The following is a 25434-nucleotide window of genomic DNA, read 5'->3' on the forward strand; positions in this document are numbered from 1 at the left end:
GAACCGGAATCACAGTTTAAGAATCAGGGTTAGGCCATTTAGGACTGAGATGAGGAAACATTTTTCACCCAGAGAGTTGTGAATCTGTGGAATTCTCTGCCACAGAAGGCAGTGGAGGTCAATTCTCTGGATGTTTTCAAGAGAGAGTTAGATTTAGCTCAGAACTAAAGGAATCAAGGGATATGGGGAAAAAGTAGGAATGGGGTATTGATTTTAGAAGGTCAGCCATGATCATATTGAATGGCGGTGCTGACTCCTGCACCTATTTTTTAATGTTTCTTTGTTTCTATGTTTCTAGCTCATAGGTGAGACCCTTGGATATTGTGTGTAATTCTGGTTCCTCTTCTCTAGGAAGGTCGCCATTAAACTGGAAAGCGTATAGAAAAAGATCAGGAGGATGTACCAGGACTGGAGGGCTTCAATTATAATGAGAAGCTGGATAGGCTGGGACTTTTTTCCCTGGAACGCAGGAGAATGAGGAGTGTTTCATATGGAGTTACATAAAATATTGAGTGGCATAAAAGAATAATGAGGGGCATGGATAAAGTGAATGATCACAATCATTTTCCTACAGTAGGGGAAACTTCTGTGGGTTTAGGTTTATTATTATCACGTGGACTGAGACAGAGTAGAAACCTCTGTTTTGCATGCTATCCAATCAAGTCAGATGATACTATACATGAATATAATCAGGCCAAACTCAAGTATAACAGGTAGAGTGAAGAGAAAGATGTAGTGTATAGAAAACAGTTCTCAGCACTGCAGCATAACCATTTCAGAGAAAAAGTCCAATGTCCACAATAAGATAAGGTTAGAGAATTGAGACTGTATCCTAGGACTGTTCCGAAGCTTGATAAAACACTCTTGACTCTTGAAAAGAGGGGGAAAAGTAGTTCTGCCCGACGGGAGTGGGGAGAAGAAGGAATGACTGACTGGGGTGGGAAAGGTCTTTGATTATGTTGGCTGCTTTCCTGAGGCAGCGTGGTGTGACTGGAGTCAATGGTGGGAAGCCTCGTCCGTGCAATAGACTTCAATTGACATAAATTGGCAAAAAACACTTCCTCCTCACTGGTCATCAGCATAGAGCATCTCGAGGTAGTGTGCTCAGTCTGCTGCTCGACTTTCTCTCTACCCATAACTGTGTGGCTCGGCACAGCACCACCAGCATCTTTAAATTCACCGTCATTACCATTGTTATGGATGGTAAATCAGTAATGAGCCAGGTTGGAGGAGGGAGATCGACAATCTGATTAAATGTGCCAGAACAACAATCTTGCTCTTAATGTTAGCAAGATCAAGGATCTTAGTGCAGCTGTCAGGGGTTATGGAGAGAAGGCAGGTGAATGGGGTTGAGAGGGAAAGATAGATCAGCCATGATTGAATGGCAGAGTAGACTTGATGGGCCAAATAGCCTAATTCTGCTCTTATAACTTATGAACGTATGAACAGGATGGCAGTGGAGAGAGTCGAAAGCTTCAAGTTCCTGGGGTTGGCCATCTCTAAAGATCTGTACTGGACCCAGCACCTTGATACATTCACAAAGTCTGCTCATCCACACATCAACTTCTTTGGAGGTTTGAGGAGATTCAGCATGTCGCTAAATACCTCTACAGGTATGGGGTAGAGAGCATACTGAGTAGTTGCATCATGGCCTGATTCGGTGATTCAAACATCCAAGAATGCAAAGAGGCTGCAGAAAGTGGTCGACATTGCCTGGACCATCATGGGTTTTGACCTCCCCATCATTGAAGGGATCTATGGAGAAGCACTGCCTCAAGAAGGTAGCTAATATCATCAAACACCCACACCACTCTTGCCATGCTCGCATCGCACCACTATCATTGAGAAAAACGTCTAGGAGCCTGAGAACTGTTATCTTCAGGTTCAAAAGCAGCTTCTTCCATTGACGATCAGACTCTTGAACATCATCAACCACAACCTTACCTCAGCAACGAACGACTATGGACTATGTATAAGGGTTGTAACAGTACTTTGGCTACATGGTTATGGTCTGGTTACTTAGTATAACTGATAAATTATAGTATTATTGATTCCTGGATCTTTATTTGTTGTGTTGTTGCGTTAATGTGCCTTTAAAGCTGCAGCAAGTAAACGTGTAATTGTTCAATTTCTGGTGCATCTGACAATTAAACAATCTTGACTCTATGTCTCTATGATCTCTCTTTCACCAATAAGTCCGCTATTTTACAAATCATTTTATTTTGTTCTAATCTTTTTTCCTATTTGGGATGTTTGTTTGAAGGCGAGGTGTTCCTGCTTATTTGTTTGAGAATGGTTTTGCCCCATATATAAAAACCCATTTTGTGCGGAGAAAAGTGCAACCTATGAGGAGCACTCAATGCCCCTTGAACATATATTTTCCTTTTATTTCACTTCAGCGCAGCCCTGAAAATAATGATCGCCGTATAAATGCAATGATATCCGAGAGCCATTGACTGCAGTAGCCGGTGTGCGTCTGATTTGCACCAACGCTGGCATCCTTCAGGAGGCTGGCTGGCTTGCTTGCTTCTGCCCACTCTGGGGCGGCTCACTCCATTTGAACGCTGGCGTGTCACTCAAGCGGGAAGCCCGGGCCAGGCACATGTGCACTGAGAGCAAAAACAACAGAAGTCAGTCGCAGTCTGCCGAGCTCCGTGAAGACGGATTGCAGCTATTTGTGAAGCTGAAAGTGAAAGCTGCGTTGTAAACTGCTGGGCTGAATTACGCGAAGTCACGAGTAAATGAGCGACTGACTGCGTGAAATGAAACATTGGCTTTCTGCCCCATTTATTTGGGAGTCTTGAAATTTGGTTTCTGTAATATTCTTTATTGGTTATAGCTGTGCACTTCCCGAAGGTAGGTGTCCTCATCTTTCTGTGATTAGGTTACAACTTAACGTAGTCACTGTTGATTTGTTTTTTTTTGTGTGTGTCTATTTCGTGTATTCAGTAAGGCTGCGGGCAGGATTTGCTTGATTAAAACGACCACTGTGCACTGTGCACTGCGGCTACACGGAAAGGAAAGCTAAGTATCGCAAGGCAAGATAGATGCACATAAAATTGATTGCAAGCTCGCCCGAAGCGTCCAGTCCCATGCTTGCACGATGGCAGATCGCAAGCGAGGGGAAGGGTATTGTTCAGCAACAGTTGCATCTCAATGCGCACTCCAGCGAAGGGTCAGCACCTATTTTCTGCCACTCTAACCCCCACCACCTCGCCCCGCCTCCCTCCCCACTTTGTAATGTTTACAGACTTTATCTGGACTGATTACATTATAACATGTTTTATAACATCAAGTCAATTTGACAACAGGGCGCACGAGGAGTGGGAAGCAGAGGCAGCATCTGCCTCCAACATAAAATGGGATGTTAAGTCTCGGTTAATTGTAGTGGGATATGGGGGAGAAACGAGTGCGGGTCATCATTTTCTGCGCATCGTATTTTTCTCAGTTCGCTCTGTCCGCTTAGTTTAGCTGCTAACACTTTTGTGGGTTCAAATCGGGTCTTACTGAACCTGAGCTGGCACTCCGAGTACAAAACTCGAGGCGTGTTGCATTGTCACGGCCGCAGTTCCTTGGACCGTGCATCGCACCGACGCTGTGTCTGTTTGCTGGGCATTAAAGCCAACATTGCACTATTTACAACAACAAAATTGGAACTGGAAGTGTTCCTGACATACAGGTAAATGTTTCTTGCACAAGGGCGTCTATAACACGGATAACCCGCCCTAATCATTTCTTTATTCGGATATTTGAACAAAATTGTTGTCACATTTGGCAACAACCCTTGTACTTTCATAGCACCTCATTGTATAACAATGTGTCTGAGAAATGTGGTGGAATACTAAATCAGGTATTCCCTTCTCTTATTTAATCAACAAAATATAGCAAATGCTGAGACCAATATTTTAAGAGTTACCCCGTCTGTTACTGTAATGATAACGCGCTGTGGTAGCAGTTCCAGTCACTCTGGTCGGCAACTGACCAACAGGTCAAACGTGAGCATTCATATGTTGGTAATAAGCACCTTTACATCTTTGCAACGCTGCGTGGTATTGCTGAGGAGGCATTGTTGGAAAGGGTGGGAATTAACACAACTGTAACATTTCTTGATTGTAGTAAAATTTGATTCAATATGTAAACTTAAGTACCAAATAGATTGGGTGAAATATGAAGCATATGCCTTTGAACGTATCGCTAAAGAACTGTGTGTGGAAAGCTGTCAGAGAAACGACATGATGTTGCAGAGCACCACGAACTGCATTGCCTCCTCAAGTTTACCGCCTATTGTTGGCGGGTTTCCCATTTACCTTCTGCGTACCAACATCTCTGAGTTCATGCAGCATTAGTTTTTTTTAAAAATCTTCAGATATAAATAATAAATTGCAGGAATATCAACATCCTCTGCATTTCCATGATGTTATTTTTAAATTTACCATTGCACGTCTTTAAATCAATATAACAGCCATTTACACGTGATAATATAAACATCTCCATGCTTTTAATAAAGTGAAGTGCCTTGGGATATTTTTTTGTTGTTAAAGGGTGTAATCAAATGCCAGTTGTGATTGTTATCAATCATTTTCGAGACCATGAATTAGGCAATATCTGATCAGGGTGCTATAATAAGTGGTGTAAGTGAATGCATGCTAAAAGGGATTTGCAAAAATGCCGATTTGCAGTTCTTTAGTAGAAGGTGTAAAGTTTCCTGATCCACTCGTTGCGCACGTTTCTGGCAGAAGGCAATACTGTTTAAAAAAACTTTTTATTCCCAGGTAAACAAATACATCATAAATACCCCATATAAAAGTAATCAATCACATTGGAAAGTACAGGTCTGGAAAAAGTCCAACTGGCTGATTTAAAAGAAAACATGAAATATCTATTCGGTTCTTTACCTTGCCCTCCTGTGAAGTTCACTTGACATGTCTATATCTTTACCATCATTTGTAAAATAAAAATCATTAAATTTATACTATAATTATTCTGAATGTGATTGTGTGAGCTGCAGTTTATGGAGTGGTGTTGTATCGCATAGAAAAAGATTATTCAGCCCACCATGTTTGTGCCCACTTTGTTTCCCCATCTACACTAATCCCATTTGCCTGCATTAAGACCGCATCCTTCCATGCCTTGTACTATTCAAGTGCCTGCCAAAATGCCTCTTAAATATGGTCTTGTATCTGATTACACTATTTCCTCTGGAGATACATTCCAGATATCAACCTTTGTATAATCAAAACCTTCTATTCGGATCTCCTTTAAAATGCCTACCTCTCAGTTTAAAACTACATCCTTTTGTTTTTGATATCTCTACCATGTGATAAAAAGATTTAACCATCTACCCTATCTAGGCTTCTTATCATCTAATATACTTTTATTAAGTTACTCTTCACTCCAAGATGCATGGCTTATCCAATTTCTCCTGTAACTTAAATGCGGTTTGATATCAGGGTGTGATTTCTCTATTCTACACCCAGTTGAAAAATACTTTCTCTGAGGTTCTCTTCTCCATTATGAACAAGGTTCATAAGGTCATAAGCGATAGGAGCAGAATTAGGCCATTCGGCCCATCAAGTCTACTCAGCCATTTGATCATGGCTCTCTCTCTCCTGCCTGCTCCCCATAACATCTGACCCCCGTACGTCAGTTCGTAGGTTAGGTTCTTCAAAAGCCAAACAAAACTGTAGATGCTGGAAATCTGATATAAAAGCAGTAGTTCTGAAAATATCCAGCAGACCAATTATTATTTGTGGAAAGAGCAGCACGGTCAGCATTTCGTTGACCTGATACCACTGTTTTGCTCTCCACAGATGGATTGCCTAACCTGTTGAATATTTCCAATGTTTTTGTTTTAAACCTGCCATCTTCAATCTCGCCTCATAGCTTTGATGCTTCAGGCTAATTATCAGAGAGGTTGAACTTTCCTGAAATAGCATTTACAGTGACTAAGATTATACAGTTTTCCAGGTGTGATTTAATTAATGCTTTGCATACTGATTGTCATCTCTACGGTCGGCATTATTATCCATGAATCAATTTTCCTCCCTGATTTCAATTAATTATCTTATCAGTACCACTGCAACACACAACTTCAAAATATCTGGTTTATATACCAATGTTTACCCGAGTCATTAATTTGTATTATTTGTGTGGAACACTCTTTACCTCCTTCTCAATTGGCCCTCCTCAATCTCATGGTCTCTCGTCCCCACAACGATTAGAGTGTGCCATTTGCAGCTGATGGGAGTTTGTTATTTTCATAATTAAAGTAGTGATATTGTTATTACTTTGGTTTGCTGTGGACTTTCTCTGTTGTGAATTATTGAACAATGGACCTGCAATACCATTGTATTATTGGGTGCTAATAACCAAGGTGCACCCCTCCCAACCCTTCCGAATTTGGCGGAAAGTTTCCGCTTTCTTATTTCATTTCCGCCATTCGCCTAACATTTCGCCTAACATTTTTTTCCGCAAACACAGTTGGTAATTACAATTTGTCAATGTGGCCACTAGAGGTCACTAGGTGGTCCACGAGAAATCCCCCATGCCTTGGAAGTCTCCCCGAAAATGTGGCACCCAGGCTGGGCAAGGCAACCAATCTCGACCTCATCTGGCTTCCATGGCCAATCGGTGCGTTGAATTTGCAAGCTGCAGCCGGGGCTCTGGAACTCCAGCCCAGCTGGAGCCAGCACATCTATTCCCATAGCTGACTTCCTTGGCTGGCTGTATAAACTAGCAAAGCTCTGGAACCAAGAGTGTAAGAAAATCAGTGGTGAAACTGTAATGAGTAAATATTAAATTTAAGTGCAATATTATATAACTATATTAATTAATTAAAACAGGGTTAAAATATAAAACACAGCAGAAAAGCCAATTACCACCTTTCTGGACTGATTATCAATTAATGTGCGAATTTACTTCAACAAGTACTTCCGTGTGCTTAGTCGAGTCGCATATATCAACTCTTTCTGCGTAACTTAGTCATACATTTTATGACCATTGTTCTTTTATTCAATACCAAAAGAATTGGGATGTGTAAGGAAAAGCAAAATAGAAAAAATAAAACAAAACAATGTTTTCTTTGTGTTGTAAAAAGTATCTCTGTTCAATAACCCTTCTATAAATAGCAGAATATACTCATGATAGGCCTGACATTGTACATGTAGTCCAAGAACTATAGACTGTTGGAAATAATAGTCATATTTCACACATGAATGTAGCGCAACGTGTATACACATTTGGCGTTCATACCTTTTTTGCTGAAAAGTTGCATTATTATGAATATATTCAATATTCATATCAATATGAATTTCGATGTAAAATTCTGAATTTTATACATCAAAATTATGAATTTGTAAAATCAAATATTGGAAGGTCTGCAAGGTGATTCTGAATGCCTCCAGCGTTTCCCCCTTTCTTTGACAAGAAGCTCTTTTACTGCCAATAAAAGCATTGCCAAGGTAAGTGAAGCTATGCTGTTTGACATGAAAGGTATACATTTGACATGAAATGTCCTACATTTCCTTAACCAAGCTGGGAATTAGTATATACGTTCGTACCCTTATTCTCCTGTTGAAGGATGTATTCCTTGAGGCAGGGCCCCTTTGTGTTCCCCAGATTAAATCAAATGGGTTTATTAGGGTAAAAGCAATCGAAAGATGTACTTTGTGCCAAAACCTTAAGATGATGACATTTATTATTGGCCCCACGGTTTTTGTGATCTTGGAGAGACAAATGTAATTGCTACTTGGCAGCTGATTTTAGTGGCTGAAGTCAGGAGTTCACTATCTGGGTAATTATACATTTATAGTCAACGCATTGCAGTATTCCTTGCGAAAGAATTTGGTTAGAATTGTAACCCTGTAAGCCTGGTGTAATGTGTAGGTTCCTATTTTGTTACATGATGGGTAGGTTTGCATTGTGAATTGGACCTTTGCAACAGTAGAATGTATAATCAGGGAAAAGATGGCACTCCCATGTTGAAAGGCAGTTAGTTTAGTTTAGAGATACAGCGCGGAAACAGGCCCTTCGACCCACCGAGTCTGCACCGACCAGCAATCCCTGCATATTAACACTATACTACACATACTAGGGAGAATTTACATTTGTACCAAGCCAATTAACCTATAAACCTGTAAGTCTTTGGAGTGTGGGAGGAAACCGAAGATCTCTGAGGAAACCTACGCAGTCATAGGGAGAATGTACAAACTCCGTACAGACATGCACCCGTAGTCTGAATCGAACCTGGGCCACTGGCGCTGTAAGGCAGCAACTCTACTGCTACGCCACCGTGCAGTTGTTGTTGAGACATTATTTTGACATATGGCAACATTTAGTTTCACAATCATACTAGGAATAAAACTACTTTTTAGTTAATATTATGGCAATTGTACATTGGTTGGACTGAATCGCACAGTTACCAATTCATTGTTGAATTTAACTGTGGAATGACATATGGGTGGACAGATATGGGAGGATAGTATTAAATGTTCTGGAGATTATGCGATTTAATCACAAAGATTACGGTGTATCTCAATAAGATTTTAATTTTCAGTATTTAATGAGTCACAGCACAATATTTAGCCATACTTTGCATGTTGCTCTTTGTGTATATTTAGTTCTGCTAAAGGGAGGTGCCTATTTTATCAGAACATGATTACAATTGATTCAGGATTGATAAAACAGTATTATATTGTTAATACGTCTTCACTTTGGAAATGAATAAGGACCCTTGCCTTTTAATAATAGATTATGAGAAGTGTTGCCTTACAGAAGAGAAACACCGATTCATTGCACAACCTTTGGTTTTATGCAGTCCATGGTTATTTTGGATATTGACAAACTGTTTGTGGAGCATTCTTCGACCTCGGGCAAAGCAACTCAGCATGCAGTTGGTTGCAGGTACTTTTACTAGAGGGGGTAGGCTCAGCATTAAAATTATGTTGAAGAAATAAATGCAACACAAGCCTTTGCATAATGTGAGGTTTTTTTCATTTATTGCATCAGCTCATCATAAATCCTAATGAGAATAACCCCTGTCGACTGGTTCTTTGCTGCAGATGGATCACAGGTTCTTGCTTGCAGCAAAAAATAATCCTTTTGTGGGAATAGAACAAATAAAACAACATTGGTTTATTGGGCTACCCAGGTTGCAGTTAAAGTATTAGGTCTAGGTAAATACCTCACGAACAAGAATATTACTTCAAAATAACAGAGGGGAAACTTAATTTTCTGAAAATCTCTGCAACATAAAAATGTTGTGCTTTCTCCAGGCTTATACTGGCAATTTGGAAATTATACATTCATCTTCAAGGCAATTCTGGCCATTTCTTTCATTGGCATTTTCTGTTTATAATCTTGTATTTTTTTTTTCATCTTGCTTCCCTCTATTGCTGTCTGTAAGGACAGGATGTATGACAGAATCACAGTTGATGGTCTTTCATAATAACTGATAGCAAACTGTTTTTTATTATTAATAGATCTCCTTGATTTCCACCAGGACTGTTAATTAGCTCTGTGAATTCACATACTGCTACATATTGCTGTGTACTCACATATTTGCTAGACCCCGCATAGTTGCTCAATGCAGATTTGTCTTCTGTTTTCAATCCCGGGATACAAATTGAATGGAAACTAAATATTTTTTGCCATTTTATTTTTATTTTGTGTGTTTACAAAATGGAACCATTATCCTCACTGCTTTGAAGATTTCATTATAGGTTAATATTGACAAAACGTAGGGCATTTTCTAAACCTCTTACCATCTCCAAATTCATTTTCTCATAGTTATACATTTTTACAACACAAAAACAGATCCACCGTGCCCATGCTGATCACCAATTACCCAACTCTACTAATCTCATATATCCGCTTGGTCTGTAGATTCTATGCCATGGCAATTTAAGTGCTCATCTAGGTCATTTTTAATGTGTGTGTGTGTGTACTGACCCTGACTACATTCTCAACCAGAACATTCCAGATTACAATTGAGTTAAAGAGAAAATCCTCTGATTTCCTCTAGCCCCTAGATCTTCCCCAGTCCTCCCTTTCCATCTCATCAGCTTCTGCATCCAACAGATATTTCTCCAGAATTTCAGCTACCTTTAAATAAATTCCATCACCAGACACATTTTTCCCTTTACCCCTTTCAACATTTTGCAGTGCTCAAAGCCTTAGTGACTTGCTGCTGCTCCCTTCCGTTCCCAGCAATCCACCTCCCTCCTTCTTACAGCAATTTTCCTTGCAACTGCAGGCGATGCAATATGTCCTTTCATCTCTTCCCTTCCGATCAACCAGGGACACAAGCAACCTCTCAATAGACAATAGGCGCAGGAGGAGGCCATTCGGCCCTTTGAGCCAGCACCGCCAATCAATGTGATCATGGCTGATCATTCTCAATCAGTACCCCGTTCCTGCCTTCTTCCCATACCCCCTGACTCCGCTATCCTTAAGAGCTCTATCCAGCTCTCTCTTGAATGCATTCAGAGAATTGGCCTCCACTGCCTTCTGAGGCAGAGAATTCCACAGATTCACAACTCTCTGACTGAAAAAGTTTTTCCTCATCTCAGTTCTAAATAGCCTACCCCTTATTCTTAAACTGTGGCCCCTTGTTCTGGACTCCCCCAACATTGGGAACATGTTTCCTGCCTCTAACGTGTCCAACCCCTTAATAATCTTATACGTTTCGATAAGATCTCCTCTCATCCTTCTAAATTCCAGTGTATACAAGCCTAGTCGCTCCAGTCTTTCAACATATGATAGTCCCGCCATTCCGGGAATTAACCTAGTAAACCTACGCTGCACGCCCTCAGATGAAGCTGCAATTCACTTGCACTTCCAATATAGTGCAGTGGTGATACCAAAACAGATTGGGTGACTGCTTTGTAGGGCACCTGGTTTTAGTTCACAGGGGTGACTCAGCTTTCCTTTGCCCGCCTATTGTAAGATGTGTGTGTGTGTGTGTGACTGTGCAGTGGAGTACATCAATGCTGGGCCATCACATACTCTACTGCTCAGTTACTATTATTGTCTCTCCATCTTTTGCTGCAAGAAGCTGAGCACAAAATAGAATAGATGTAAATGGCAACAATGCAACTTTATATTAGCGGACACATCCTTTATTCTGATGTCAATTTTAATGGCATTAAAGGATTAATTGGGATTGCAGGAGGCTGAAATGCACTCTCTTTTCCATCTCTATTATTCTCTCTCAGTGGGGATGTAATTTTCTGTCATTATCATTTATTTCCAAATCCCTGTGCCTTGTATTATCCTGAACACTATTGCAAGATCTATCAAGTTCAGTCTCCTGAAGAGTCCATCTAAAAGCCTATAATCTGAATAGAATTTATAAAAGCCTCTTTTAGAAGTTAGTTGCTGTTGGTGATATTGATACTAATACATTGTTGTCTTTATTGAAGTCATGGGGCTGAAGTGCCAGTTGAAACTCTATTTTCCAAGGATATATTGTAATAGCACAGCTCTGGGTAAAAGCAGCAGCAAGCACACTGCTGTTAATGTAAGAATCAGGCAAAATTAAAAACAACAGACAGCTGAACTTGCAACATTATCTGTGTGTAGGTTTGTGCCATATACTGTTTGTCTCACTGTCCCACCATTGACTGCATTTAATCATAGTGAGATTCCATTAATAGCTATGCAGAGAAGACTTGATTTTACAGTACTGTGTACAGAACTCATTGAAACAATCTTCTAGCCCAGCAATCTGTGTCCTGTTTTATTAATTTGGATATATAATATCTCTTTAGATATATTAATACATTCAATAACGAATGATAAATGGGAAAAGAGCTAATACCATGAAAACTTTTTTTCTGAAACTGATTATGTGCAGCACAGTGGCACAGCTGGTAGAGCTGCTGCCTCACAACACCTGACCTCGGGTGTTGTCTGGGTGGAGTTTGCACGTTCCCCCTGTGACCGTGCGGGTTTTCTCCAGATGTTTTGATATCCTGCCACATTTCAAAGATGTGCTGCTTTTTAGGTTAATTGGCCTCTGTGAATTGACCCTCGTGTGTTAAGGAATGGATGAGAAAGTGGGATAAAGTAAAACTAATGTGAACGGGTGATTAATGGTCGGTGTGGATTCAGTGGACCAAATTCAGCTGCGTCCTTGCTGCATCTCTAAACTAAACTAAAAAGTGGTATTACTTGGCAACCATTCTCCTGAACTCCTACTGCAAGGGGTTAAAACTCAAAATATGTAAACGGTCTACTTACTTTGGCATAGTTTTTAATGGAACAATAAGGAAAAAGTAGTGAAAGATATGCAGTCAGATTAGGGTGCTGATTAGGGATAATAAAAATAGTTTCTGGGTGATGTTAATTATCTGTTTACTGAAGAATGTATAGTAATTCCTTGATTTACGAAAAGGTTGCTTTCCTAGAAAAAAAAACATTAAGTGAAATGCAAGAGAAAAGTGTGCAGAAATGTAGTTTGGAATTTTGATACACAATATTCACATGTGCAAAGAATGGAGTGCTATTAGATTTTGCAAAAAATAGCTTTATAAATTATGACCCATTCATAAGAGACAATGGCTGAATCATGAAAATGGGTAAATTGCACATTCATAACTTGAAGTACGGAAAATGAAAAGGGGTTCCTAAAATGTTTTATGGGTTCCATTCCCAAATAGGGAAGTTTGTTCACTTAAATAACAATGGATGCATTTTGTTGGAATGAAATGAACTGATTGTGCATATATGATGAATAGTGACCACAATATGTTGAAGATTCACATGGAAAGAGAAAAATAAATTGTGAAGCAGGTTAGATTGGGGATGATTTTAGGGTGATCTTGTAAGAAATGTCAAGAGCATAAGTTCAAGGAGCAGAATTAGGCTACTCGGTCCATCAAGTCTACTCCACCATTCAATCATTGCTGATCTGGCTTTTCCTCTCAACCCCATTCCCCTGCCTTCTCCCCTTAACCCCTGACACCCATACTAATCAAGAATCTGTCAATCTCCACCTGAAAAATATCCATTGATATGGCCTCCACAGCCATCTGCAGCAATGAATTCCTCTGACTAAAGAAATTCCTTTTCATCTCATGTCCTTTTATTCTGAGGCTGTAGCATAATAACGAAAACATTAACAAATGCATGTGATGAAATAAAAGTTGATTATGGCAATGAGGGAAGAGGGAAGCATGTAAAATTATATCAGAGGGTGTAATTAAATCAATCAAAAGAGTATTGTTAAAAGTAATTTTGATAACGCTTATCACAGAGGATTCACAATCAAAACTATAAATTAGATAATAATGAAAATGGCAGAAATATTCAATAGGTTTTTCACCTCAGCATTTACTGAGTGAAATATTGGAATGGTAGTTACCTGAAGGAGGTGAAAGATGGGTGAATGATATCATTATTGATTGGAAAAAAATATTTAGTTGGGCACCAGACACAAATTTCATATCCCGTCTATTCCCTCCCAGATGCTGTCTGACCCGCTGAGTTCCTTAAACATTTAGTGTTTTGCTCATTAGATCCTATTCTGATTGTATTGAGGGAGGAAATTGCCGAGGCCCAAAAAAGGTATATTTCAGGCTTTTGCTCTGTGTAGATGTGTCCTTGGGGAGGAGGGGGAGGGAAATCTAGTTCCCAATTTAAATTATTAGATGAAATTTTTTTTTTAAAGTTCAGTTAGTTTAACATGTACATTGTGAAGATGGATTCTCTGAATAAGAATACATTCCGAGCTGGTTCTTGCTGGGTCGTGCTAGTAGCTTAGAATAGAACTGCTGGTATTTTGCTGTATATCAGGCAGATTGAAAGCCTTAGATTGTTCAATGCAGAAGCTTTGGACTCTCAAACAGATTGGGAATGCCAAGTCTGTCAGTTTGCTCCACTTGTACATGCTTTTGCATTGGGAATAGCCTCTCAGACTCTTGCGAAGGGGAAGGTGATGTTCTTATTAGTTATATTTTTGTAAGTGTAATGTTATTGATTATTTGTAAATGTCTACATAAACATTAACTATCTTTCATTGTTCTAATCGTTTTACATTTTTTAATTTACTTCCATTTTTTAATTTTCTAAATATTTCTGAATGTCAAAACACTTTTAAAATCTGTTAACCTCACAATTTTGATAGATGGCAGAGTTGGGGTATGGAGGTTCAACTATGACATTTGCAGCATCCTTTTGTGCACCTTAAGATTAAAAGATACTTGTATCTGAGGCAGGTTCTTATTAATTTCTCCAACTAGAAAAATGTTAATTCATTCTCATGACAAAAGCCAGTCAGCTCTTAAACAATTTGACCAACTCCAATAAGGATACAAATGTTCCTTCCAAGTAATGATTCTCTTTTATATGAAGCGGGACCTCCCAACAATAGTCCTAAACTTGCCCTTTACCGGTCTAAATTTGTGTCACAACTTGCTTCCTATATTAATTTCCTGCATTCGATCTATCTACAATATTTGACAACTTTACGAGTTTTATATGAACAGGTCATCTATCAAGGCCAAAATCTGGAAGTCTTCCTTCTTTCCTCATAACTCTTTATGAAGAAACATCTGGCTTTTGTTTCTTCCCTCCTTAGAAATCCAGAACCTATTGGAGCTGAGGATTTTACCAAGTATGGATTCTGTGGTGACATCTATTGGCGTGACAGTGCACTGTTAGAAAATAAATTGTAGTAATACATTCCAAACAAAACCACATTTAAAACCCTAATGAAACATCGTGATTAAGACAATTTTCAATCAATAATCTGTTTGCTCATAATTTTATTTACAAATGATTCAGTTGACGGGTTCAATATTACATATTAACAGAATATTGCTTGGAAAGAATATTAACAAAAGCACAAACAGGCTTCTTTACATGTATAATTTATTCAATTGTAAGCATTATGAACATGTGGCAGCAACCCAACAAAGAGTTTTTGTTTTCTCCAGATTTTACCTGATCTGATGAGTGTTTCTAGCACGTCATTTTTGTTTTAGTGTTCCAACACTTGTGTTTTTTTTAACCTTAAAGCCTGCAACTTCATAATGTAAAGTGTGGTGGTGAATAAAACTGGATTTCATTGAAATATACTACCAGCTACCGGTTAACCCTCAGAGAGAGAGAGAGAGAGAGAGAGAGAGAGAGAGATTAATAAATTAACCTGATGTTCGAGTTCCACACTATAAAACCAAAATATGTGCAAGTAAACAGCAGCAGAGAATATTAATGTGTTTGTGGAGGGGAACTGGTTGGTCTTCCAGCAAGGAAGAAGTGCTGGCCTTCAGACATTGATGTTTGATGGAGAGATAGAGGGATTGTACATTCATGGTGAAGATGAACTGGCTGGGACCATGAAATTGGAAACTTGAAATGGCCACTGGAAATTAACTTGTTTTTCTATTTTTTCTGCAAAGGGTTCTAGATTTGAAATGTTAACTATTTCTCTTTCCCCAAATGCTACCTGACTTGCTGGGTATTTCGGCATTTTCGTTTTTAAGTCCAAGTAATATTCTTTATTCTTTATTTGTAGTTGGGTCCAGTGGAATTCATAGAGCATTACTTGTGGTAAAGACCTCATTCCTTCACAGGTGTAGAGCATGTAGACTGTAATCAAAGATGAGGTGTTGGACAAGCAAAGTAGGAATACATGGAGAAAGGGAATGTTGTTGGGTTCCAGCTTGCCTAAATGTCTGTAATACTTGCATCACATTTATTAGAACTGAGGAGAATTTAAACACATTTGGGAAATTTCAACTACTTTTCAAAACTATTTCACCAAAAGGAAGACTTTTATTGTTGGTATTGTCCTTCCAGTAGTTCTGATATTGTAGGATGCATCATCTGCTTGATTTTTTTCAACCCCCAATATCTTTGACAAAGGCATCTAAGAGAGGAATCGCATCATCTACACAGAGCAATATTCCAGCAGGACTCTTGCAGCTAAAGTAGATCACCTCATTGTCCACCACAGCAAAGGAGGTGGAAGGGAGCAAGAGTTCCCCTTGCCAAGAATAACAACTAGTAATTTTCAACAGAATCTGGAGCAATTCAGGTAGCTAGCGAGTATTAGATTGAAGGAAGATAAAAAAAGTTGCATGATAACATTCATCCATGGGTCAATGTAGGTATCACTGTTGTCTCATAGCATAGGGGTATAATCTTACAATCAAATGCAGAGGATCAAGGAGAGACAATTGGAAACTTTAATTCACCTAAAGACTAACACAAGTATGGAAGTTAATTGCAGTAAGTTCTAGCTCAATTAATTTTAAATCTGCCACCCTTTGGTATAGATATAAAGCTAAGGCAGGAGGATGGAATTAAGATACTGAACAGACATTATTTCATGGAATAACGGAGCAAACTCGAGGATCAAAGGCTTTCCTCGTGTTATGTTCCCAGGCCCACAGACTTCTTCATTGCTGGCACAGCAAGTGGCAGTAACAGGAGTGGGTGGGAAGAAGATATACTTCATGTTCACACGTGGTAGTCAGTGGACAGAAACGGATAAATAAATCCTGATCGGAGAGGTAAGGCAGCAAGGGGGTGGAGGGGGGAACTCCAGAGGTGTATCCTGGCTGTGATGTTAATGGTGGGGAAACCTCAATCATTCTTCACAATGGTTCTAGTTCTGCTGCAGCATCACTAGCAAACAGGCTACCATCTTGTTTATCTGATGTATGGGTCAGCTGCAAACACTTTTTATCTTTTTTAAATTACAGAAAAAAATGCCGCAAACACCTACCTTTGCAGCCATGTTTAACAGCAGTGGTTACAGCCGGCATCTATACGTAACCAGAGAAGGTAATTGTGGAGGCTTGTTTTACCAAGACAACAACCTTGTGTCAGGGTCTCTGGAAGCACTGATCAAACACCTTGTACCAACAGCGGACTACTATCCTGATGTATGTATCATTTAATTGTGGCTGTGGATGCCTCATAACTGAATTGTATTGCATTAAAAAATCATGTTTAAAGTAAATCACAGGAAAATCCATTGGGCTAATTGTTTGCCATGGTACAATGACACAGAAATTATTTGTTGTCTGGCACTTATCAGAGCAGAGGATATGCAGGAACTAATGTACCAAGTGCATTTTGATCTCTGCTGTAAGCAGGGGAAAAAATATCCCTGGCATCTCACAATGGAGTGTGTAGTTGCTGATTTCAAATCCAGGCATTGGTAGATAATGTTTCCACATGTAAAAACCTGAAGTAAAAACAGATAGATAAAGATAAAAGTTCTCACTTATGCCACATCATACCAGAACTCCTGCATTGAAATGCAGCTTGCCTGTACATTTTTAACTTGCCTACAAAGAAAGCAAGATTTATTGTACTGGGAAATTATAAATTTAGCTTCAGGCAAATATTAAACTTTTCTACCTGTTGCTTGATGTTTCCTGGCAGTTGATTAGATATTTCATGTAAAAGCAAGAAACTGAGCTCTATTTACTCAGGATGCTTTTTATGTGTTTGGGCTGCAGGGAAGCTTTGGTGGGAAAATTGTAATGGGATTGTATGGAAAATAATGCAATTTAAAATATCTAAGGCAAGCTGCGGAGAGGAATGAAAACTTTGCCGCCTTTGAGACAAATTAAACATTTATTCTTTGGCTTTCTCTTATGATCCAGCACATTTACAAATATTCACCAGCACAGAATGAAAAAAGAGAATCAGTATGTTTGTATTATTAAAATATGTTGTACAAGTGTTTAAAGGCAAGTTTACACATGCAAGTTTCTGAGATATTGCGATTAAATGTTATTGTTAGCAATCTTCTTGGGTGCCTTTAACTACAATTGTTAACAACTATGATTTCTGAAATAAATTGTACAGTTTTGTATGATTGACACTATTGGTTCATTTTCATGATGTACATAATGAAAGATGTGAAAAATACTTACATTCTAGGGAAATATTATCTCTCGAGGACATTATCATTTCTGATATTTGTGGTTGGTTTTATTCACTGCATTCAGGTTTTATTTAATTTTGTGATGAATGTTAAAATTAAATAGGAATCTCAAGAGCGTGCAATGGGACGCAAGTTAAATTTGCAAAGCAGATGTGGAAGGCTGACACCATCTCTAACTGGAAATGCTCTGACCACCTTCTTTTAACATTCAATGACATTACAATGAACAAATCATGCTTGCTTCGGGGTGCATCGTATGGGTTTTTGTGGAGGTCACGGTTGACCAGAGACAATCTAGCATGGTGTGAATTCTGTAACAATGAGACCAGTATGAAGGCAGTTCTGGCAAATGACTCTTTTCAGTTCCCATATAACCTTACACTGTCTACAGTTCAGAAATCAAGATGTTGCTGGACCACGTTCCACATAATGACAGAGCTCCAACATTACTCAGAAAACACATCTTCCAGGACAAAACAGTTGTTTGGATTGGCATCCCATTTACCCCAAGATGTTGATTGTGCACATTCCCTCCTTCCCCATAGATGCATCCTGTGTGTTGTCCACAACGTGTACGACAACTTTTCACCGAGCCAACTTTAACAGCACTCCTAAAACCTGTGATTTTTGCCACTTAAAAGCATAAAGGCAGCAGTCACGTGAAAATGTGGGCTCCTTAACATTCAATTGCAAGTCGTGCACCAACCCAATTTGGAAATGTGTTGCCATTACTTTATCAATGGCTCAATATCCTGGAACTCTCTTCCTGACACCACAGTGGAAATAGCTTCATGACATGTGAACAAATAGGGGTGGGTAATAAATGCTGGCTTTATAGAGATGCCAACATCATATGAATGAACAAAAAAATGAATATTTCAAAACTCTACTGATCACTGACTTTACATTAGAAATTCCATGTACAAAGACTTACTGTACCAATGTGCCAAATTAATAGTAGATAACTTCCAACAAAACTCCAGAAAAATTTATAAAGTGGCTAAGAATACGAGTATAGATCTACCATCACCTCAGGTGAATATAGTGAAAGGACTAAGGAAGTAGATTTGGGGGGGGGGGTTAGTGAGGAATCTCTGTTAAAAAGAAACAAATGGCTTAAAAGTTAAGCTTCTGGTTTTCATGATCTTTCGATAAGCAATTTTTATTCGTACCATTTTTGTGAAAGAATATTTGGAACAGTAAGCTCTGTGGATCATCGTCTATAACTGAGATCAGGCACAGTTGTGAATATTGAAAAATAATTTAAATGAGTTTGTCTCATTGTTTTCTTTTACAGAAGACATACATATTTACATTTCTTCTAAGCTCACGTCTTTTCATTCGACCTTACGAACTTCTAGCAAAGGTTTGCGTCATGTGCATTGAACAACAGAGACTGAATGAGACTATTTTGGATAAGGTGAGACTTCCAAAGGGACTTTCTATTTGCCCGAACCAAATGCCAAAATAACAATTTTATGAGACTTTCCTGATTAATGCAGTAGGAGCTTTACCTTGTGCGATACAAATTATATCCTTTTCTTAGGTAAATCTATAATGGAAGAAGGATTGTTTGATGTCCGCACATTCACCGATCCTGACTATGGCTGATGCCTGTACAGAATTTGTACGTTCTCCCCGTGACTGAGGGATTTTCCTGGGTGCTCCAGCTTCCTGCTACATTCCAAAGACGTACAGGCTTTTCTCAGTTAATTGGCTTTGGTAAAAATTGTCCCTAGTGTGTAGGATAGTGCTAGTGTAGGGAATCGCTGGTCTGTGCAGACTCTATGGCTCGAAGGGTCTGTTTCTGTGCAGTATCTCTAAACTAAACTAAGTAGATGTGTACATTTCACTTTAAGTCTATTATTGCTATAAACATTGGATAATTAATGACATTTTCTCAATAATTCCAGGCCAAAATAAGGAAATTTGCGCCTAAAATAGTTCAGCTGTTGTACGATTGGACTGAAACATTTCCCTATGACTTTCGAGACGAGAGAATGATGAGAAACCTGAAGGACATGACCCACAGGATAGCGGCAATGGATGAGGTCAGTTATTTGTAAACAACAACTCATTCATGCTTGGATACTGGAGAAAAGTTAAGTTGATGGAATAATGCATCTAGAAAAGAGTAAAAGGAAGCACTGATCCAATCAATAAAAATCTGAACAAACTGGGAATTGAATCCAGATTGATTCCATCATTTTAACTCTTATCTACGTACATGTTTTTCTGGTGACAATGCAATTTGTCCACAAAAATAATCAATATCTGGCAAATTTAAAATGTAATTTTTTGTAAACATTAATTAATAACATATAAAATAAATCCTTATTTTATCATAAGGTTCTGAGTCATTTTGTATTAATGTGTTGATATCATTTATGTGCGTTTCCTGCGATGCAGAATATTTTAGCTACGATTTCATATTTTACTTTCGTGCTCTAAATGATCTATTTTCAACTGTGTGATTGTATGTAGCTAATCACAGATGTGTAGATAAGTAGGAGGTCTGGGAGAGAGATTAGTAGTGTTATGAATGGAAAATTATGATGTGTTACTGAATTGAGGATAGAATTCAATTTCATATAATTTGCAATGGGAATTACTCCCAGAAACTGATGTTTATGGATTTTTGTCATTTATAATGGCCATGCAGTCGGTTAAAATTCAGTCAAGATTTTGCTGGATTACAAAATAGAAAAGCTCCCCTCTGCTCTGTGCAATTCAGCTAGTCCCATGTCCCTGTTCCCTCCACGCGGCGCTAGAAATACTTTGCATTCAGATATGTATCCAGCTCGCTTTTAAATGTTTTAAAACCATAGGACATAGTAGAATTAGGAATTTGACCCATCGAGTCTGTTTTGCAATTCGATCAAGGCTAATCAATTTTTCACTCTCAACCCCATTCTCCTGCCTTCTCCCCGTAACCTTTGATACCTTATTAATCAAGAACCTATAAATGTCTGCTTTTAAACAATCCCAATGATTTGGCTTCCACCGCCATCTGTGCCAGTGAAATCCACAATTCACCACTCTTTGGCTAAAGAAATTCCGCTTCATCTCCATTCTAAAGGTACGTCCTTTTATTGTGAGGTTGTTCCCTCCGGTTCTAGACTCTCCCACTACTGGAAACATTCTCCTCAACCACTCTATCCAGGCCTTTCATTATTCGGTAGGTTTCCATGAGATCTCCCCATATCCTTCTAAACTCCGGTGAGTACAGGCCCAGAGCTTACAAACACTCCACATACATCAACCTCGGGATCATTCTCGTAAACCACCTCTGGTCCCTCTGATGCCAGCACATCCTTCATCAGATATGTACCCCAAAACTGCTGACAATATTCCAAAATGGCCTGACCAGGACCCTATACCTCAGAATTATATCCTTGCTTTTATATTCTTGTCTTCTCGAGATGACTGCTAACATTAAATTTCCATTCTACTGATTCAACCAATAAATTAACCTTTTGGGAATTCTACACCACTCCCTTTGCACCTCTGCTTTCTGAATCCTCTCCCCATTTAGAAAATAGTAGACACCTTTATTCCTACTGCCAAAGTACAGGACCTTACACTTTACAACGCTACATTCCATTTGTTACTTCTTTGTCCACTGTCCCAACCTGTCCAAGTTCTTCTGCAGACTGCCTGCTTCCTCAACACTACCTGTCCCTCCACCTATCTTCATATCATTTACAAACCTGGCCACAAAGTCAGCAGTTCCATCATCCAGATCATTAACATATAATGTGGAGCAGTGGCCCCCAAAACCGACCTCTGCGGAAAACCACTAGTCACCGCAGCCAACCATAAAAAGACTCCATTATTCCCACTTTTTGCCTTCTGTCATTCAGCCAATCTTCTATCCATGCTAGTGGCTTGTCCCAAATGGACTTTGACTTGTTAATCAGCCTCATGCATGGCACCTTATCGAAGGCTTTCTTGAAATCCAGCTAAACACCATCCACCGACTCTCCTTTGTCTACCCTGCTTATTACTTTTTCAAAGAATTCCAACAGATTTGTCAGGCAAGATCTCTCCTTAACTAGACTATGCTGACTTCAACTTATTTCATAATGTGCTTCCAAGTACCCTAAAATCTCATCCTTAATAACTGACTCTAAAATCTTACCAACCATTGAAGTCAGATTAACTGGCCCATAATTTCCCTTATTTTCCCTTGCTCCCTTCTTAAACAGTGGAGTAACATTTGTGATTTTCCAGGCCTCTGGAACAATTCCTGACTCCAGTGATTCTTGAAAGATCACTACTCTTGCCTCCATAATCTCAACAGCTACCTCTTTCAGAACCCTGGGATGTAGTCCATCTGGTCCACGTGACATTTTCCTTCAGACCTTTCAGTTTCCCAAGCACCTTCTCCTTAGTAATCACGAAATGCTGGAGTAACTCAGCGGAACATTCTCCTTAGTACTAGTGACTGCACTCGCTTCTGCCCCTGACTTGCTTGAATTTCTGGCATGTTTATTTAAATCTCTTTTCCCCCATTACCTTGGCAGTGCATCCTTAGCACTTACACTCCAGCACTTACCTTAAATACAGCCAGGAAGTATCTTTCAGGTCTGTTAATTGCCGCTAGACATATAAGCTCAGCTTTTCAGGATGAGCCGTACAACAAAAAGGTTTAAGGTGAGGAGTAAGGAGGTTGGACGGGAACTGAGAAAATAAATCGAGAGAGTGGTTGCAATTTGGAACGCAGTGCCTGAGATTTGATATTTACGTTTAGGAAGTATCTGGATGATTTAGGAAATATCCAGATATCTAGTATCTTCCATAGATTCTGGAAGTATATATGAATCATAAATAATGATATGCCTTGTTTCATAGCCATCTAAGCCTTGTTGATTCAAGTGCTGACAAAAAGGTTTAGTATAGATGGGTACTTGATATCAGCATGGACACACTGGGCCATGGGGCCTCTATCTATGACTCTTGCAATGAATCCTAACTATCATCCCCAAAAATGATAATTATATTAAATTATGGCATTTGTTATTGGATAAAGTTTCTTCTTGGTTTCCATGACTTTACAACTTTGATGGGGTAGGGCTTGTGCTTGTACCTGGCCATTGGGCTTGACACAGACTGACTTCCGCAGCATTGGGGGTCATTATAATTTTGGTATATTTCTAGTGAACATAGCCACCGGTTAAGTACTTGGGCAGGAGAGAAGAAAATGGTCATGTTCAAAAGATAATCTTTTAGATCTGGTTTGCTCAGAGCATTGGTTATTCTTAGATGTATTCCTGCAAGATGACATTTTGCTATAATTTGTGCCTCATTACGACCTGATTGTTGACATTTTGACAGTCGCGTATTGTCATTTCAACCGAAAAATAATGAAAATAATCCCTGAGATAATAGAATGAATAGTTCCATGAGCATTTTCCCCTCATTCCCCCAGCGCTTAAATATATATATATATATACATCATTTGCCTTCCCATATTTCTAATGAATTTGTGAACTGCAATAGTTGAAAGTTGTCACGATAGTTTAATCCATTTGCTTCTGCTGTCAAGAGGCCAGGGTTTGACTATTCTCAGAATTAGATTTCTTTTTGTCTTTCATCAATTGCCTATGGAGGTAGTTCTGCTATAACACTTGTTTCCATAACATGAATTGGATATACTGTTGGTGATTAATCAGGGAATGCTCTCTGCATTACGTGGTCCAAATAAGTTATCATGTGATTTCAATCGGGAACTATGCAACCATTTAAATGTTAAATGGAGCTGTCAAAAAGCTGTCCTGCAGAAAAAAAGTCGAGGGGAAAAAATTGCCTCCATGTAATCTGCCCGCAGAAACTGGACACCTTTGTCTCTTAAGAACAGAGCTGATAGTTTAACCGGGGTTGGCCATGGAAATTGACAAACGATTGTTTCTGTTGACACTTGTGCAACGATACTCTGAAACAATGTAACACACAGTCATTGGTATTTTAGCTTGCAGTGGTAATAAACTTATTGCTATTGCAAATACGTTAATTATTGAAAATCTTGTCAGAAAATAACTTTATTATTGATAATCTGTAACTCTTGTATCTAACCTCCTTTCTCCATTGATATTATTGTTTTGATAATGTGATTTTTTTTCTAAAACACGAGGGCACCAATTATCAGAACTCTATATACATTGTCTGGTTGTGAATATCTTAACATCCTATTCAGATTAAATTACATTGGGTATATTTGAACGGAGTTGTTAACAACGCAAATTATGCTTCTATTTTGCTTCACGTAGTTTATTTTGACTTTTATGCACTTACAGAATTTATTGCTTCGCTAACAGTTCATCCAATATTCATGTTGGGCTATACTTCTATGGGGCAAGAGCTAAATACTAAGCCACCTGATATATGTGTGTGAGTCTAGACAATCAGAGATAGTGGGGACTGGGTCCTTTACTCAGATGCTGGACTATTCCAGCTTGAGTCCATGGATATTTATCAAAAGGACCGTGATTTATTCCACTCCTCACATTCCACCCCTCTTTCTGCCTTCTGCCACAGTAATTTATCATCTTCTGAGATGATTCATATCATCAAACTGCCCCAGATAATTTAGATAAATTAGTGTAGGATAACAGCACTTAGTCGAAAGGCAAACTGCTAAATGGAAGTCTTGACTTTGATTCCGTTCTGTGGCTGCTCCATGTCACTGGCGGAAGTGGGTAAATGGCAAGATTCCTTTTTCATCATTGAAATGTTCCAGTAAAGGAAAAGAGCGGAATCTGATCTCCACAGACTTTCAAATAAACTATAAGGACTGGAGATAGAATTTGGATGAAAAATAAAGCCACTAGAAACGTATTATTTACTGGTTGTGCGGTGCTTTAAATCAGGACAAGTAGGAAATACAACCTTAATTTTGGTTTGTTTGGAGAAGTCTGCAAGCAATAAAAAAGGTGTTACATTTTTCAAGTCTGAACTGTCTTATGTGATTAGAAGAGCAGAAAACATCACAGTAATTATATTAACCCCACTTAACCAACTATCATTCCTTTTGTTTGGAGATGGTGGAAAGTCCATTTGTAAATTGTCATAAATCCTCCCCACCCCCCCAAGCCAGCTAATGGGTGGCAACTTTATCTCACCTAAGCTGTATTGTCTTTGTGATTTCTCCCTTTCCTTTTCATCTTCCACACAGTCTTACTCTGCTCGCAAACCAAGGTTTTAAATAAAATAAAACGGCCACAGTAATCTGGGCTGAACAGTTTGAATGGGGAATGTATAGCTATGCAATGGACCGACTGCGAAGGGTGGTGAAAGACACAAAAAGGAGGTACAGGGACAGGATGGAGTCGCAGATGGAGCAGCAGGACACCAGGCCCCTTTGGCAAGGGCTACGGACTATAACTAATTACCAGTGCAGCCCCCCCTCAACTGGAAGTACCGACACCTCCCTAGCTGATGACAATAGACACTAGACAATAGGTGCAGGAGTAGGCCATTCGGCCCTTCGAGCCAGCACCGCCATTCAATGTGATCATGGCTGATCATTC

The 25434-nt window shown here is 39.1% G+C and overlaps 1 protein-coding gene across 1 annotated transcript in view; it reads left to right on the top strand.

The window, feature by feature from the left end:
• Positions 1-2552: 2552 nt before the first annotated feature.
• rasgef1ba (RasGEF domain family, member 1Ba) overlaps positions 2553-25434 on the top strand; it is a 78567-nt gene continuing 55685 nt past the window's right edge. Inside the window, exons 1-4 of the mRNA XM_078402088.1 lie at positions 2553-2856; positions 16710-16892; positions 19203-19325; positions 19819-19956. Of these exons, the coding sequence (XP_078258214.1) occupies positions 16716-16892; positions 19203-19325; positions 19819-19956 (438 nt within the window). The 5' untranslated portion in view covers positions 2553-2856; positions 16710-16715. The remainder of the gene's footprint in view (positions 2857-16709; positions 16893-19202; positions 19326-19818; positions 19957-25434) is intronic.

Source organism: Rhinoraja longicauda, chromosome 1, assembly GCF_053455715.1.
Source record: "Rhinoraja longicauda isolate Sanriku21f chromosome 1, sRhiLon1.1, whole genome shotgun sequence".
Taxonomy (NCBI): domain Eukaryota; kingdom Metazoa; phylum Chordata; class Chondrichthyes; order Rajiformes; family Arhynchobatidae; genus Rhinoraja; species Rhinoraja longicauda.